The 17,962-nt window shown below is 41.0% G+C and overlaps 1 protein-coding gene across 2 annotated transcripts in view; it reads right to left on the bottom strand.

The window, feature by feature from the left end:
* The window catches only part of epha3 (eph receptor A3), a 163,951-nt gene that overhangs the window by 135,694 nt on the left and 10,295 nt on the right, over nt 1-17,962 (bottom strand). For both annotated transcript variants that reach the window (XM_074694185.1, XM_074694184.1), the window contains exons 2-3: nt 17,435-17,499; nt 4,035-4,695 (exon numbers count right to left, since the gene is read on the bottom strand). In XM_074694185.1, coding sequence (XP_074550286.1) covers nt 4,035-4,695; nt 17,435-17,499 — 726 coding nt within the window. The remainder of the gene's footprint in view (nt 1-4,034; nt 4,696-17,434; nt 17,500-17,962) is intronic.

The following is a 17,962-nucleotide window of genomic DNA, read 5'->3' as shown; positions in this document are numbered from 1 at the left end:
ACACCCTATCAGTGAGGGATGATGTAATGATAAAGTGATGTAATGTATTGTGATTGGGGGGTCGTGAAATTAGAACACTTGAAAGTGAAACCTGCGATGAAAAAAACTAACTTTTAATCATGTTGGTGGACAGAGTCGACAAACGCTGTAACAGTTCAACTGTTCAAGTTGATGTAGGAGGACGACCAATTAGAATCCAATATTTAAGATTCCTTAAAAAATAAAATATCAACTTTTACAGAAATAATTCTGCTCAGTCTTCTCCTCTGGGCCTCATTACAAGTGTCAGTGTCTGTGTCTGCCTCAACCCCCTCCGCTGCCTGGATGTCGATGTTTTTGTTGTGTTTGGGACATTTCTGGGTAGGGAGTAGACGTGGCTTCCCCAGCCGATTATAGTACACCTAGTGCGCAAGTGACTTTGCATAATGATGACAGCAAGCTAATCAGAGCAGCTACAATAGCACACTTAGCACAGAGAAAGAAAAACACAACCAGAGTGAAACGAAACGCCAAAGCTTTGCTCCACTTCCCCTCGCTTTCAGGGACTTAGAGAGCAGCAGGGGACAAAAAGTGTCACAATTTAGCTTTCTGCTAACCAGGTACGCATCAAATACCCGGGATTACCCATGATTTGCATGTAGAAACACGATGCTACAGGTGGTTGCTGAGCAAAGTTCACGTAGCTTCTTTCGGAGGTAGTGGGTGTTTGCTGCCGCTGACACTGACCCAAGGAGGAAGAGCCCAGTTTGAATGTTGTGTTTACTAACAGGTAACAAAAATTCCTGCAGACCCTACATTTAACACAGCCTCATATAGGAAAGGCAGGTAACAGAAACTAACACCAACTAAACTCTCTCATTATAGTCAAAGGATAAAATATATCCAAGTGGGTTCATGGGCTCCACTTTTAGGCCTCTGGTATGTAAATACTCGTTAAACTGTGCTTCAGACATCTGTTTCACTCTGTTGAATCTCGCCTGAGCGCTGTAAATATGTTTTCATCTTATTTGCCGTCTGTCTGAACAGCGACCTAACCCCATGCACTCATCTATCTGTTAACACAGAGGGCCTGAAGAACGAGCTACGCGCTGGGGGCCCCTGACGGCTGCACGCGGGGGCTATGGGGCCTGTTGGTGCAGCTGTCCCACTCCACGGTAACATAAGACCTTATTAGAGTCCATTAGTCCTCTCTGAAACCAATAAGAGATTGTCGAATACATCCAAACATTCGCACAATTCACAGGGAGACAGGAAGTGACAGGAGGGTGAAGGGGTCTGACATCTGACGGTATAATGTCCCATTCTGTTGCTGCAACGTGTTCAAACTTCAGGGAAATGTGGAAATTTTAGAGCCATGTTGATTCCACATAAAATTTCAAGCTAGAAAAGAGTTTTATTTTCTTAAACATATTGCTTGAAGGTTTAAAAATACTCAAAAATTGTCAACATCAATTTTATGATAACAAAAAAAAGTCACAAGTCATTGCTGTTGATCCAGCACATTCACATCTCGTGCAACTCTGTACTCTCCACTTTGGCAACGTCTGACTCTGTGTTTACATTTTGTTCATATAAGGATCCCATCTAACAGCTGCCACAGTTTCTCTCAGCATCTGGACAGTGAGACAGGCTGGTCTGGAGTCCACTGCCCCCCAAAAAGAGCTTCCCTTGGCCCTGACAGCAGGGGCTTGACCTGGGAGACTGCCTTTGATCTTTAATTAACACTGGGCAGGGCTCTGGGGAGCACAGAGTTGATGAACATGGAGGCATTCGAGACCAGCTACAAAACACAGGACTGCAGTAGCAAGCTGCAGACAGACTGGGTTTCCCTTTTTCACTTTTACTACTGTTTCAACTTTAAAGACTGTGTGGAACAGCCGCAGTGCAGAGATGGCTGCCCTCAAAAAACACTCTGTGTCTGGTGTCTGGAGCAGAAGAAGTCTGTAAGTCAGAGAAGAAGAGCACATCCAGAGGAATAGAGTTGGCAGGAACCAGCCCCAACAATAGGAAGGTGGAGTTTCATATGACATGTAGGTGAAGGGTCTCTTGTGGCAATGCTGAGACAGTCAGTCTGTGGTTATGAAACAGACTGATGCCTCTATATGACCCATGAACACACATTTTAGAAGTTTATATCTTGTTTTTAATGTGGGCTCAGAGGAAAATTAGGTCAGACCTTCATTTTTTTTTCTTTTCTTTTCTTTTCTTTTTTTTTTTTTTGTTTTAAGGTTGTAGTAGGGTAACCTTAAAATTAGCGTTCTTAATGCTTTGGAAAAAAAGGTCAAAACTGCGAGAAACTTTTGTTTTGTGTTGACTTTTGCAACCCCTGTGGAAAAAGAGGTTTGGGAATTGCTATTGCGTTAATTAAAAAAAAAAAAAAAAAAAAAAAACGAGTATCCTTTTATAATGTGAAAAGTTTCTTGTCGTAGCAATATTTTTTCACTTTATCACAACATATTTTTATCTCTACAATACAAAATTCTGATGTTACGCAATTCTTTCTTTGTGTAACAGTTAGGGATGGGTGAACTAGGTACTTTGAGAATCAGATTCAGAAACAGAACAGTCTTTATTGGCCAAGCATCGTCAAGGATCCAAGACACGTGACTCCGGTTCAAGCTGCACTCTCTCTGTACAAATATTGTGAATAAACAGTTAAAATTACAAAAAGAGAAAAAAAAATAGAGCATAAGTAGTAAGAAAAACATTTTTTTTAATAATAATGATAAAAATGATAAAGAACTTTGTATACACACATTTAAGCTACCAGGCATTGGTACCGTATCATGTCAAATGTGAAAGGTACCCATCCCCAGTAGCATTAAGTTGGTGACTCTGTAATGTTAAAAACACTTTTTTTTCTAACAAAAACTGTTCACATTTTAACGTGGTACCAATCTTTATTGTCCCTTTCAAAGCAGCAATACACTTCCATAGTGTATTTATCTCTTGCTTACTTTCAAAGGTCGAGTGCATCACGTGTGGATCTCTAACTTTGTAAATGCAGATAAGGTCACTGTTAATATGCATCTTTCAGCTGCTACATGCATGTTCTTATTCTTTTAGCCAGTAGTTTATGTATTGTTAATGCTCTGTACATTATTTACAATAGACACATCAGTATTATTTCCATCTCTTTCAAGACCACTAAAAACCCGCCCTGTGCAGTAAGATGTACAGTTACAAAGAAAAACTTGAGTCAAATAAGAAAGTAAAGTATGGTTCACGTTGTAAAGTGCCAGTCTTCTTCACAGGAGCCGAATGACTCTTCAGTGACTTTAATCACTGTGACATTTTGATTTTTTCCAATAACCAACTGGTAATAATTCAAACCAGACCCCCTGCTGAACATGTGGGATGATGATGATGATGATGATGATGAGTTGAACTGAAAAGCAAAGCCAGGCAGCCGGGCCTTCTTTTTGATTTTTACAACCACGTCCTTGGCGACAACAGACACCAGGGTGAGATCGAGTATCTCCAGACTCCAAAGTCTACCCACTCATGACTCCACCAACACCCACAACCACCACCGCAACTTTTCCATTATTCACCATCCACTCCAGCCTGCTGCTTTCTTCTGTGTTATCAGCCCCATCCCTGCTGCTCTGCCTAAGATCTCCCCAAAGCTAATGATGTGTCACAGAGAGGATTACTATTGAACTACTGCACGTTGCTCCTGCAGCTTGGAGATCTGGATAACGCATCACACACATGCATGGAGACAGACATGTACAAGTATCCAGCAACACGATGGGATCTGGGATGCTTTAATGTCATCAGACATACAGAATGCATACACACACACAAGCATACACATAGGTTGGGCATTGCAGGTTGTAGACTGACGAATATGAAGTGTGACAGTGCTCTTATCATACACTTTGCACTTTTTGGAGTCTTGACAAACTTAGCTCTGTATCTTAAAGTATTTCAGTATGGGAAAGAAAAAGAAATACTGAGAAAGTACACAAGAAGAAAAGTAGGCAATGGACTCATGGGAAGTACCATGGCTGAAAGGAGAGCTGACTTACTTTGGCAGGTGTTGCTTCTTTCCTCATATCCTGGGTTGCATAGACACTTTCCAATAGGAACAAGCCACTCCCCCTCGGTGCTGCAGTACATTCGTGGAGGCTCCTCCTCTTTGGAGTGATTGACACATAAGCCTTTGACCTCCACAAGGGACTGGGAGTCCATGGGCACTGTATCAGGGAAGGAGGCCAGATTCCTCACCGTGTTGGGGCACTTCTTGAAGTAAACCCTCACTGAAACCAAAGCTACGCAGGCGCCCACATCTTGGAACGCCAGATAGAAGCCCTTCTTGGTCATGGGACCAACCTCGCGCACCTCAGTATTGAGCTTGAGGATACGATCTCCCAGGTCCATTTGAGTAAAACTCTCATCGGCTGCGATTGTATCGATCTTTGAGAACTGGTGCTCTCTGAAGTGGCTGCCCTGGTCGTCGTCTGCTTCCAGGTAGAGCAAGTTGAAGGTCTCCTTGCAGGTGCCCAGCACCAGCGGGATGGAGTTGCAGTCCCTCAGGGTGAACTTCAGCTCCACGTAGATCTTCTGAGCAGACTGGCGAGGGATCCAGTTGGTGCGAAGCCAGTTGTTCTGGCTGTACTCCATCACGTTGCACACCTGGAAGGTCCTGATGGGCGTGTAGTGCTCATCCACCCCACTGATCTCCTCCCACTGGAAGAGATGGAGAGAGGGAGAGGTGGAAGAAGGAGACGGAGAGGAGTAACAGGCGAGAGAGGCAGGGAACCAAGGCAAAGGAAAAAGGATGCATATTGGAGGAAAGAGGAAACAAGGGAGGAATGGAAAGAATTATAGAGGAGGAAGGAATTAAAGGGAGAGGTAGGGATTAGGAATGTGATCATTGAGGTAGATTTTGGAAGATTAGTAAAAGCAAATATGATCAAAAGGGTTAAGGGTCAAAATAGAAAGATAAAGGAGTCAGGGCAATCGAAGGAAAGTCAAAGAGGAGGGTGTAAGAGAGGGAATTTGGGGCAAGAGAAGGAGGTAGAAACAGAAGAAAAGGGGAAATAGAAGAAAAAACAAAGTTATCTCAAGCCTGTAAGCATTAACAGATGAATTATTTAGATTCAGACTCACTTTTGCTGAATACTAAGCATCTAATAAACACTTAAGGGTGAAAAATCACACTACCAGATCCCTTGTAAATGACTCAGATTAATTAAAAGCAAACTTGCTGGCTTAGCCAAATTTTCTAGTTTAGAGCTCTGTAAAAATATCTCAGAGAAAAACGATGAGGTGCAGTTTCCCCATCGCGAGCCGACTAAATTTGTGTGAAGCTGCTTAATTGCTGTTAAATATTAGCAAAATCTCATAGTGTGTTTTTTTTTCCACCCTTCTTCTAACATGTTTTTTTTCTCTACAAGTGAGGACTTTCAAGCTGCAGTCTTGGTTATTTGCATCACAGTACTACTTCTACTGAAAAGGAAACGTGCTGAATCCACTATGAAACAAAACAAAAGTAAAAAAAGAAGAAGAAGCTACGAAGTATAGACAGATGTGAGTGTATACCAGGAACGTTCGTGTCTATCTTACATTTTCCCTCCACTGGGAGAAAGCAATGAGAGGAGAGGAGAAAAAAAAAGAAAGCCGGGTCATTGCTTTTGAATTCAACACAGCGGGAAGTCTCATTGATCATGCGATTTGGCTTCGCTGTCCAGGCGAATCAACACTGAATCGGAGCGATGATGGATGGGGAAACACCTGAAACACTGGGCTCATTGTGGTTAAAATGACAATCATTAGAATGAATGGATGTAAATGTTTAAATGGATGCTTTTTTTTTTCTGTTGTTTCCTATCCGTGAAATTCAGAATGGATGAACGCCTGAGCGAGCAGTGCTTTGTTCACAGACAGACAGAGAAAGAGGAAACCCACTCCGGGTAAATGGAAACTGAATTATCACTGCTTTCACACAAGCATTAATGGAAACATAACCCCACACTCACACATATATAGTCACATAAGGCTCATGTGAAGTGTTTAGAGCCCCATAGCAGGCAGACACAGCAGGTGCTTTCAGCCTGAACACAGAAATTAATGACGAGCTAAGAAAGTCTCGGTTCTCTATTACATGTGTTTTTGTCCCTGTGTGTGTGTGAGGAGGTGTGTGTGGGAGTTAAGAGTCTCTGTGAGTGTCTGGTGTTCGAGGAGCTCTTAGGCTGAAGGATGACCACTTGCTTTTCATCTCGTAGTGAAGTTAATGAAACACCCCTGAGAGGGAGAAAGAGAGGAGAATGAAGAGGAAGCTGGAAAGAAAAGAAAGGGGGAAGAAGCGGAAAAATAGCAACGGGGAGAAGGAGGGAGAGATAAAGTGGGAGGAAAATTGAGGGGAGAGATTCCTTTGGTGTTTAGTCTCCCCCGTCATGCCTTCTTTGGCGTCACCTCATTCATCAGAATGCAGTCGGGGCTCTCTGCAGGCCCAACAATAACAGGGGAAAGTGGAATGGAGTGGGGCTAAATATAAAGAGGTGAAGAGAAACTTAACATTTCACCTCTTTTTACTCGAAAGGTTTAATGGCTTGACTGAAATTATATGCAAAAATAATGATGTGATGACATGCAGGACGGTTTGATGATGGATCCTGACATTACAGGGAGTAGTGGGAAGACATGATCTGCAAATATAATCAGTGGTTCTGGTGACATTGTGTGTGAGCTCACAATGGCTGGGTTTACATTCAGTCAGTAACCCTTTTATAGTCGTATGGCCATGTAGACACCAATAACCCTTTTGAAAAACTGGAATATGCGCATATTCTGTTTTTTAAAAAACCTGAAAATCCCCACTGGATTACTCCTTTTCTAAACTGAATATTTGGTCAATGGAAATGATGCGCATTGCATTGTGATGTTCACTGTATATAGAGTGGACAGCGTGGCCCCACCATTGTACTGTTTTGAAGCCAAAATTCCCCCATCACAGGAGCAGCCACTGGCAGCAGTTGGGCAGCCAAAGTCTGCGCAGTAAAGACTGTGAGGGATTCTGGGAGAATCTGAGTGGAGCCAGGAGACAACAATAATATATATATTTTTCTCTTTCAAGAGTCTAATCACTTCTTGACTCTACCGCCGACATGTTTTACGATCCTCAAAAAAATACAAAAGAACGTCACCTGTCAATCATCGTTAAACGTGACATAAAACCTCCTTTTTAACCCCGTATAACTAATAAAAACAAAAAAAGGAGGACTTGGATACAAGGCAGCCAAATGATATCTTCAAGTCACCAAAACAGTCGGACGTTAGAAGCACTTGTACGAAGTGTATCAATTTTGAAAGTTTGACCACAGTCCATCTGGAATGACTGGGGAGCTAGATTTTTTTTACCTGTCCTGCAGCCAGCCACCAGGGGGAGCAGTTTTTCTGGTGACCTCACTTCAAGCCAAGCAAGAAGACATTCATTTTTTTTTACAGTCTATGGTCAAGACATGGGGGCTTTCCAGAAAGTAATTTTGAATCTTTTAGAAACCAGAATATTGACCTCATCCCAAGTGTTGACTGCATGTAAATGTAGCCAATGTTACAAGTTGAACACACAAAGGAAAGCATCTCTGGCTTCCCATGATGTTTTACTGTCATACTTTAACCTTTTATTAAACCAGCAAATCAATTTGAATGTAATTTCTGTTTGTACATCGAGCTTCTTTTGAGAAATGAAGTTGCCAAGAGCTTTTATATCTCACCATCCTTAGCTCTGCGGCTTCATAAAAATCTGAGTATGATTGAGCAAATGTAAAGAGTGCACTCAGAAGTATCTCCAGTGGGTTCCTCCTCTCCCTGCTCATTTCTTCAACAGCTTCTTCATTTATTTAGAAATGTTTTGTACATTTTTTGGTGCCACACTTCACTCAACCTTTCCTTGAAAGTATAAAATACACAAGTAGAATTGGTTTCTAACAGAACATGTAGCCACAAGGTGAAAGCTGAAGTGCATATTGTATTATTTGTAAAACGTGACCAGTGCTGTGAATGGACTGCTATGCTTTGTTACAAAAATAAATAAATAAATAAATAAATAAATAAATAAATAAATAAATAAGAAACACACTTCTAAATGTAGCCCCATGACTTCTTACCAACTGTTAGTACTTTTCCCTAAAACATATAACAGTTTCTAGCAGAATGGCAACTGAGATACATGAAAATGCTCACACCCTGTGCAGGGTCTTATTTACTTACTATTACCGGAGGTAACGTCTAATTAATCCACAAAATGAATAAACAGTCGTCTCTACAGTGCTGGATTAGCAAAAAAAAAAAAAAAGTTCCTTATTGTCGCAGAAACGAGAAGGAGTGAATTGTGTTTTGACTTGGTTTTTTAAACAATATTAAAACTGAAAGTTTTTGCCTAACCTGAAGCACAGCTGGCCTGATTGACAGGCAGACACACTCCAGCTGTTAGCTAAGGGGCTCAAAGCCCACCTCTCTACCTCAAAGTACACCGACCAAAGTTTGATTGAGTTCAAGATTTCCAATATGGCATCCCACAACGATAGGGTTCAAAATTCCACTTCAGGGGCAGATGGATGACATCATACACTGCAAAAAAACTAAAATCTAACCTTGTGTGATTGTTTTATTTCTAGTGAAAATTGTCTTATTATACTTGATATGAGCCACATTCACCTGACCAGAAAAATGTCTTTTGTGTTATCAATCTTACTTGTTTCTTGAATTGGAAAAAAAAATGTCTTGAAAAAAACTTTTCTCTTGTTCCCTCGGCAGATATTTATTTTACTTGTTACAAGCAATTCAGACCTCAATTTTGTCTTTAAATGACTTTTATAAGACATTTTCCTGGACTGGTCATGCGAATGTGGCTCATGTTAAGCCCGGAAAGACATTTTTAACTCAAAATAAGACCAAACACTTGATAAGATTTCAGTTTTTTTCCAGCATAGGTCTGCAGTTTGACTCTATTCTGTTACGTGTTGACTGCATTTGTCAACTCACATTGGCTGCATGTTCAGCCCGTCAAGCTGTATGACTGACAGACAGCTGAAGTCACAGACCAAGGAGTTTCTACACTTCCCACTCCATTGATAAGTCTCTCTTCATTCATGTTGGGCTGTAAAACCTCAAACCTGTCGAATCCTAGTCTGGCTCCACTCATTTTATATATATATATATATATTTATATTTATCATCTAAGTCAAGCTAAATACTAACTAGTTTTCGCACGGTTTGCTTTATTTTGATAGTCACTGGGTGTTTTTAGGTAGTTTCTGGTCCCTGTCAAGCTCCGTGTCCAGTAAAAATAGGATGGCTGCCACACCTACGACTTGACGGACCAGCCACCAAACGGATCTAGTGTAAGTTGACACATTGGCTTGAATGGACACTTATCTGATTTGTTGCTGTGATGGAGCGGAGATGGACTGCAGATGCATCTGGTATATTTTAACCGTTTCTTATTGATTATCTGCCCAAATGTTATACTTTCCAAAATGGAACCAATGGCAAACTGCTGCACAACACTTCAGTGAAAATGTGCAGATATGCAAACCTGACTTTATCCAAAGCAGTGGAAAGACATTTCTGCTCTGCGTTTTGGAGGAGGTCCTAAACTTTCTGCACACAAACACATTCAAAATCAAACCCAGGTGTACAAACGCCTCTGCAGGCATGAGCATGTGATATCTTTAATTCCAAAGTAAAGATGACTTGACTGGAACATCCCTCTGCCAAAGTAAATAAGACCTCCAGTGTGATGTGACAGTCCTTCTCCAGCATCTATTACATCGACTCTCCTCCTCCTCTGATCCAAAACATTACATCATTAGGAAGATATCCTTCTTTCTTGAATCAATTCCCCCAGCTAATTAACTGGGCCTTGTTTTTGTCCTTTGTGTGATAGTAAGGACGAGGAATGGAGGTGAAAGATATCTGAGCATAAGATTTGATCTCCAAATTAAAAGATTTCTTAAATGAAATTCAGATAAAGCTACATTTTTAGTAGCGCTGCTTGTTGTTTCTCGCTTCTTCCAGCAGAAGCTCTGACAGCATGTGGAACTGTTTGTCACCCAAGGTAAATAAAGGTCTAAAATGGGCAGTCCTCCCTTGTTTCTCTCCAGGGGGTGTGACAGGCAGGACTCCCTGCCCTTTAATTGATATATAACAACACCATGACCCTACGCCAGTCCTGATGACCTCTGACCTCCCCCCAATGGTCACAGTGGGGGCACAGTTTGGTGTGATCTTGTCCCTGGTTTCTCTGATCTGTGCTGTAGGTGAAGCAGTTAAAGGGACAGTAAAGAGGAGGGTTGTAACCCAACCCGCCCAGGGCGTTATAACGATGGCAACAGGCACGACTCAGAGTCACCGAGTCAGCGCACCAGTTCAACCACTTCAAAGACGCACAGGTCAATGGGAGTTAATGGACCAGTTAATGGTGCGTATTGAATAACATTGTATGTGTTTAAAGTTGTATGTGAGGAAGCTAGGATTGAGCTTCTTTTGTTTGGTTTACATCTAAAAAGTTAGCTCTGTTACTTTCTTGACAGTGTCATAGCAGTGGTTTCAGTGTCCCTTTGTCAGCAACAATGGACCAATGGTTTAAAAAAAAAAAAAAAAAAAGTGATAAGATTAAATTTCCCTACATCCCTTTGGCCGGAAAACAGTTAACTTAAAAACTGGATCATCCACAACAAGTGCTTGCTTGTGTTCATGCTTTGGGCTCCACCGGAGCAGGAAGGGGGCGGGGGTCAGTGGGGTCACAGACCGACAACTGCAGCATATCACTCAGAGGACGTTTCATCAGCTGGTCTTACTGGATGGAAACCTGAACACATTCTTCCTCCTTCCTCCTCGTTTTCGACTGCTCCCTGTCTTGCCCTCCTAATCCTTGTTTATACTTTGCTCAAGGACACATCAGCAGCATTTGCTCAGGGATGCCGTGAAGCATTGTTCCAAATTCCAACCACCTCTTCACTTTATTTAAAACACCATGAGGTGTTATACATGCAGTAAGAAGAATTGATTTTTAATTATACTAAAGTTTTAACTTGTATCATTGTTTGGGGAGATGCTAAGCTACAGCTGGGGTGCATTTCTTGGACTAATTGCTGCATTTGTATGAGTTTTTGTGAATGTCATGTTTCTGCCATTTGTTGCGTAACACCTGCAGGGGAACACTTCAGACTCCCTCCTCTTCCTCCTCTTCCTCCTCTCTGGTCCCTCATCTTACCCCACTAATCCTCGTTTATGGACGGGCTTTTCTCTTTACCCTCTCCCTCTCTGTCTGTGTGTGTTTGTTGGAGGTGGAAAGGGGGGACGTGGGAAGTACTGGTCAGGCTGATTTCACAGATGGGGTGGCACCAGCTTTCAGAGCCCTTGGGCAACTACAGAGGTTGAACCGGCATTTTGTACTCTGAGAGCTGACAAATAAATAATCAAAAATGAAAAGTGGATCACTGAAGTGGAGGACAGAGTCAGAGACATGGAGCGCCGTGTCCTTTGTTGCACAACAATCTATGCTGTTTCCTTTATCTTTCTCGCTTTGTATGCACTTCCCTTTAAGCCTGGTTTGTACATCTACATTGAATCAATGTCATACCCTGTGCTGTGTGTCTGCATAGCCAGAACTCTAAACTTATAACATCACGCGGTCCTCCTTCCAAATATAACATGGATTGCCTGTCCTGTGATTGTTCCGCTGAGCGGGCTATTCTTCCTGAATTTCCAAATCACCAACCATTTGCCCTGAATTGTATGCCGCAAGATCCTTTCTTGTAACAGTTGCTGTTTGATACACAACTACATGCATCAGCTTAAAAATAAGATAGTACAAAAAACACCCTGCGAGGGACTTGATTCAAGCGATCTGACCTTACCACACAGAGCACACTGCCCCCCTGTGTTTCGGAGGAGTACTGCAGGGTACACATTGGTGCTACAGTGTTAAGTTAATGCAGGAGTTTGTATGTAGGTTATACAAATATAATTTAAACATTGTCAAAAAAAACCATATTTTAAAAGTGTATACATTTTCAAAAATGTAGCAAAGAATAATACTGATCAAATCTGATTTGTTTCATCAAACATGGACTATTTAAGTTTTGTTGTGGAGCGTACTAGCTCATAAACTCAAAGTTTGAAAAGTCTGATTTGTTCGATTGTGGAACTGTGGAGCAGACTGAGTGCAGAACTAAAACAAATTCAGAGCACAAGTCTGTTCAAAAAGATGTGACACACAAGGTGCTAGCTTGTTGTTGGACCAAAACTGTACAGGGTCTGGTGAATACATTTGTAAAGACTTCATAGGTATGAAAGTATTTTTCTGTATAAGTGATATGCTGTATATTCACTGTACATGTTTACAAATTGCTGGTTTACCTAAGACAGTGTTATCTTTTTTAGGATAGCAAAATATAAAGGGGTAGGATTAAACAAGGTGATACTTCTTCTTTTTGGCTCATGTAAACTAAGAACCTTAAAGATGCTCTGAGGAGGATCTTTTTTAATTGGACTGCTTCGCTACCTTCTGGACCGGAGTCTCTCACACACTGTTGTAAATTACTTTTAGTGAGGCATGTGTTTGTTTTGCAACAAATTTTCTTTGTTAAAGACAACATTTTACCAGATACAACGTGACGTATTGGTATTTATCATTACAGTTACGTAGCGCTGATGTTTGTTACGTCAGTTGCTGGCTATATGTAGTGCTACTAGCAGCCCGGTGCTACGACATATCCGTAGACCAAGGTGATAACAAGCAAACTGTCAGTCCATACAGTAGTTTAGTAGCTGTCTGTATTTAGCTCAGCTGACAGCTTGGTGCTCTGAGACATGTCTGTAATGTGTAACGTTAGTGAATCCTGGTTATGTCCTGCCAGTCATCTACCAATCAGAGCTAACGTAACCTCACTCTTCATTTTATTGATAGACTCTCAAGTTTGAACAGACCACTGCAGAATAACTGCTGACTGTGGGTTGGAATCAACATTAGCACAAACAGCTTAGTCCTTTTAGCTCGTGCTCTATCTCTCTCCTGGTTATCTTTCTTCAGCTCTTCTGTCCTTTTTCTGTCTGACAGTTAGGCTCCAGTGTCCACCATCACTACAAAATTAATCACAGAAATCATTTTCAGCAGAGAAAAACACAGATCTCTCTTCTCTCTACTAAACTTCATCAGACAGTGTGGTGTTGTCATAGAGACTTAGACGGGCTGTAAATCAATCAACCTGCTTGACCTGATCAGGAAGCTACAAAGTAGCATTTAGGAATAACCTGCATTGGTGCTGGTAATCTCATTTTAAAGTGTGGATTAGGATCAGGCATATATCTAGAAGGGAGACTTTTTGAATACCACTCAGAAACCCCTCACAGCTCCTTTAAGAAGTTATTGTCTTGTTCTGTTGTAATCTTTTCTGATTATCACTTGTGTGTGTTTTTCACCGTTTAAGGTTTTAGCTAAATGAACAAAATGAGGACTTATTCATTCGATCAGTTCAGACACAGAAATCAATAAGCATCAGCAGTAGCAAGCTTCCCTAGCTGGTTCCTATAGAAAATGGACTTCACTTGGTGTGTGTCCATTAATTGTGTTTTGCATGCACAGCCAGCGTCTGGGGTGTTGGTTTGTAGCTGAAGAATGCTTTCAAAGCACGCAAGAATGTAATCTTTAACACTCTTTAGTCTAGTGAAGGGCTAAGCCCCCCGGACACTGCTCAGCAATCAGCCTGCCTCCCAGACAGATAACTGTGTATCTGGATCACACGCACCCAAACACACACACACACACACACACACACACACACACACACACACACACACACACACACACACACACACACACACACACACACACACAAACACACAGTTGTCAGTCTGGTCTCTGAGTCCGGAGTGTAACGTCCTGGGGAGGCTAAGCTCTTAATTTGTTGTGACCGGAGCACGTTGCGTCTCGGTAGGCCGTTAGCTGCAGCCCCCCATCAATGTGAGCAAGTGTTCGTGTTTATGTGTGAGTGTGTGTGTATGTGTGTGTGTGAGGGCTGTGTGCCCCTGCCACATTATGAGAAATCATTTGTGAGCAGCAGTCTCCCTGGGCAGGCTGCTTATCGGAGTGCAGTCAGTGGATGACGTGAGTAATTACAGATGATTCACCTTGAGGACTTGATCATCAGCAATATCTCTCTTTCCATGCCTCTCTCATCCCCTCCTGTCGTTCCTTCACTCCTCCTTTTTCATCCCCTCTCCTTTTCTGCCCCCTCTCCTATCACTACTCTGTCTTTCTCTTCGGAGTCGTTCTGCTTTAAGAGCGACACTTGCTTCATTTGCTGATTTTTATCAAACAACTTGCTCTTCGTCCGAACCCACTCGCTGTGAATAACGCGAAACAAAGCAGAGCCGGACCCGGGCACACAGCATAAGCTCTGTCTCACATTCCAGAGTCCAGCGCTGGATCACATCCCCGATATCCGCTTGTATTTTCCAACTTACTCACACGTGAATAACTTCTATCAGCAGAAGATCAATCTTTTACTCCAAGTGGTCACGCAATTGTTCTGTGGCCTGCAGTTGCAGTTACAGCAAATGCATTTTAAACTGCATGCAATTTTCCTTTGGGTCAGTCCTTCATTGTGGTTCAAGCTCGCAGAGAAACTCCTGAAGGTTTGGACGGTGCCAGCACTGTATACGGCCCAGGGAAACAAGGTTTGGCAGCTCCACGGAACAAATGACTGGATTACCTTAAGCCACTGCCAAGGAGTAATTCTAACACTTAATAAAGAAAAAAAAAAACAAGGAAGTGTGTGTGTGTATGTGTGTGTCAGTGGGCCAGCCCTAAGGCACAGAAGTCTAACTAGTTAGACAAATAAACAGGGAGCGAGAGCCCACTGGAGGGACTCTGGTAGCAGAAAGAGGCTGTGAAGCTTCAGCCAAAGTCTGGGAACACATCTCTGCTGCTCAGTTTTTAAAAAGCTTTTCCATTCTACTTTTTCTGGTACATTTTAGTCGAAGTTTGAGAAAGTTGGGCCAAAAATTCTCCTTGAAGTAATTTATCTTTAAATTGCACGTATTGTTTGCACAGTTACCAAGTGGCTTTTGTATAAAACTTTGTGTGAGTCTTGGCAAGAGCCTCTCGGTTCAATGTGATACGATATGATACGCATCAAGAAATCATGATTATAAACAGCTTTTCTATTTATTTTGTGGTTAAAATAAAGAAAGTCAGACAGTGTTTTTAACATACACGTAACCCTCAACAGTACCCATAGTAATATCAGTTAGAAAAAAATCTTTTAAAGTTGTTTTTGTCTTAAAATAGATCAAATAAACTTAATCTAAAGAGATGTTCAAAAAGTATTTTCTATAGATATTTTTGGGGTTTGTTGCTATTAGGCAACACTGTATCATAATATTCAGCAATGAAAGAAAAGAGTGATTTGTTTATATTTCAACGTTTTCTTTTTTTTTCAAAAACATGAATAATACTTAATGGTCTCAACAGCTTACAATGCCGTAAAAAGTGTAAAAAGTGTAAAAAGTTTATTGAAAAAAAAAACTCTTTTTATAGGATTTCATGTCTGAACATTGCCTTCAGGCATCACTGTTCCATTGAGGAATGCTCCATTGAAATGAATGGAGTCTGGACACATTTTATCCAACTTTATATGAACTTTTTAAAAAAGACTTCACTTTTGTGGCTTTCTGCTCGTCATTGTGGGAAAAATGTGTGTAGGATATGAGCCTGTGCTCTGTAAAGAAGGCTCACCAAGTTTACTCTAGTAGACCAGCGCCTACAGTGTAAGTTTGAACTTTACTAAAACTAACATCAAATTTATCTGGGTGAAAACTGGAGAGGTACAAAAAAAAATTTAATGATTAGTTTGTTTTTGAACAGTTTTTAAACTCAAAGACAGTAACCAATATGTTTTCATGGTGAAACTGTAATCGTACGGTGTTGCTTCGGGCAACATTTGCATTTTTACATGTTTCCTTCAAGTAATTACCAAATAAATTCAATTAAACTATTTGAGATTAAGCTTTACTTGTCTATTAACAAAAACACATTTTTTCTAGACTGAGAAAGACGCAATAAAAAAGTTATTGGACAATTTTGAGGAGAGAATTCGCCGAGTTGGTCCTTGCAAGAAAGTCTACAAAAAAGGTATTCAGCCTGACCTCCAGAGGGTCATGTGACAAATTCAAACACTGTTATTGGTTCGTTAAGGTCTTTTTTTCTCTTTTTAAAAAAAGTATTTCATGACAACTGGGATGGATTGTTTGAGTGTAAAAGGACAAAAATGGGTTTGTTGCCTAGAAGCAGGTACCATAGAGGGTTAACTTGAAAATATAAAGTGCATCAAGTTTGTTACAAAAAAAATTTTGAATGAAAGACGTGGTCAGTTGGTAAAACTGATGAATGTCACTTGGTGTAACCAGTGTTACTCATAAAAAAATTTGATTTGCAGAAAACATGACTGTGATTGTCATTTTATCAGTCTACTACACTGTAACAAAACAAACTTCCAATGATTTTAAACTAACTGACCCAAGAATAGAGAGAAATCATTGATGTTTATGGCATCAAAACCCACATCATCAAGTTTAGGAATAAAACATTTTTAATATACTTTGAGATTATATTTGTTATACAGTTTATGGGCGACAACAGCAGCGTAGCTCTTCAGCGCCATCTCCTGCAGTGGAGGTGCAGAAGACATATTGTTCTTCCAACTCACCTAAAATGTGATTTTTTTCAGGTAGATGTATCGTGATATATTGCTTTATCAATATTTTTCACCCCTCTACTTTGTGCAAACTTTGACCCCCGTGTCGTTTCCTTTCTCATTTACTTCATGAGGTATTAATGTGCACATCACAGACGTGACAATGGACCAGTCATGGTATAAATACATATGCAGCGGACAGATTAATGGTGGACAATTTTGGATTACAAGCAAATGACCTAAAAGTGAAATCTCAAAAATGGAATTACAATGTTCACATGCAACATCTTTAAAATACTCCATCTGTTTTTGATGTCATGTTAACAAAAGCAGGGTTAGCTTCCTCTTCATTTTTGTACAGATGCTCATGTGCTGAAAAGCTAAAATCCTTTAATGCTGTAATCTTTTGTTAAACACCCTGACATACAAGTTCAATTTTCTGTGAGTGTCTCCACCATATGGCGAGCTCTGAATACTTAACCTTTGACCTGCGTGATGAAGAATGGACAGAAAACGGCTAAAGAAAAGTGGGTTAATCTGCACTTGGCTCATTGAGTCAACATGATAGTGTGAACCCCAGGAGTTTGTAAATCCTGGTTTCATGTGGTGCAGAGGCTGAATCCGGCGTCCCTGTTCCTGTTGGGGAAGTCTGACTTCCAGATGTAAGCATACTCATACATGATGTGGATGAATGTAGATATGTGGATACAGAGGATACTCACCCCGTGTGACGGGTAGGAAATCCATCCTAACTCCCCCTGGCTGGCTTTAGAGTCTAAGAGGTTCACTGTGATGAAGACAAGAGAAAACAAAGCCAACATAAGTGTCTAGTCCTTGTTAGCCCCAATTAGCTCTCATCTAATCCCAACGGAGGGATCACCAACCTCAAACACTGATCATGACTTTATTTTCTCAGCTGCTGCACACACACCATACACACACACACCGCACACATATCTTATGCTAACCAACAGTGAGAGCAGACTTCTTTTCTTGCTGCACTGCGTAAAAGCAGATGTTGGCCGTGCAAACTGGCTACAGCACAGAAATCTTGAGGTGATTTTTGCGCTAAAGTAGAGCCAAAAAAAAAAAAAAAAAAATCAAATACCAGAAGAAGTTTTTCATTTCCAAGTCTCCAGCTTTTGACCCATCCAACCCCCACATTGTTCATAGCCAAACATACAGCCACAGTGATTGGGCTGTCACCAAGTAGAACTGCATCAAATCCAGAAATCAGATCCAATCACTAG

This window comes from Halichoeres trimaculatus, unplaced genomic scaffold, assembly GCF_033239565.1.
Source record: "Halichoeres trimaculatus isolate MK-OKI-2021-1 unplaced genomic scaffold, fHalTri1.1 fHalTri1_scaffold_19, whole genome shotgun sequence".
In the NCBI taxonomy this organism is placed as follows: domain Eukaryota; kingdom Metazoa; phylum Chordata; class Actinopteri; order Labriformes; family Labridae; genus Halichoeres; species Halichoeres trimaculatus.
The sequence above is the reverse complement of the archived record's forward strand: the minus strand, read 5'-3'. Positions and strand labels throughout refer to the sequence as shown.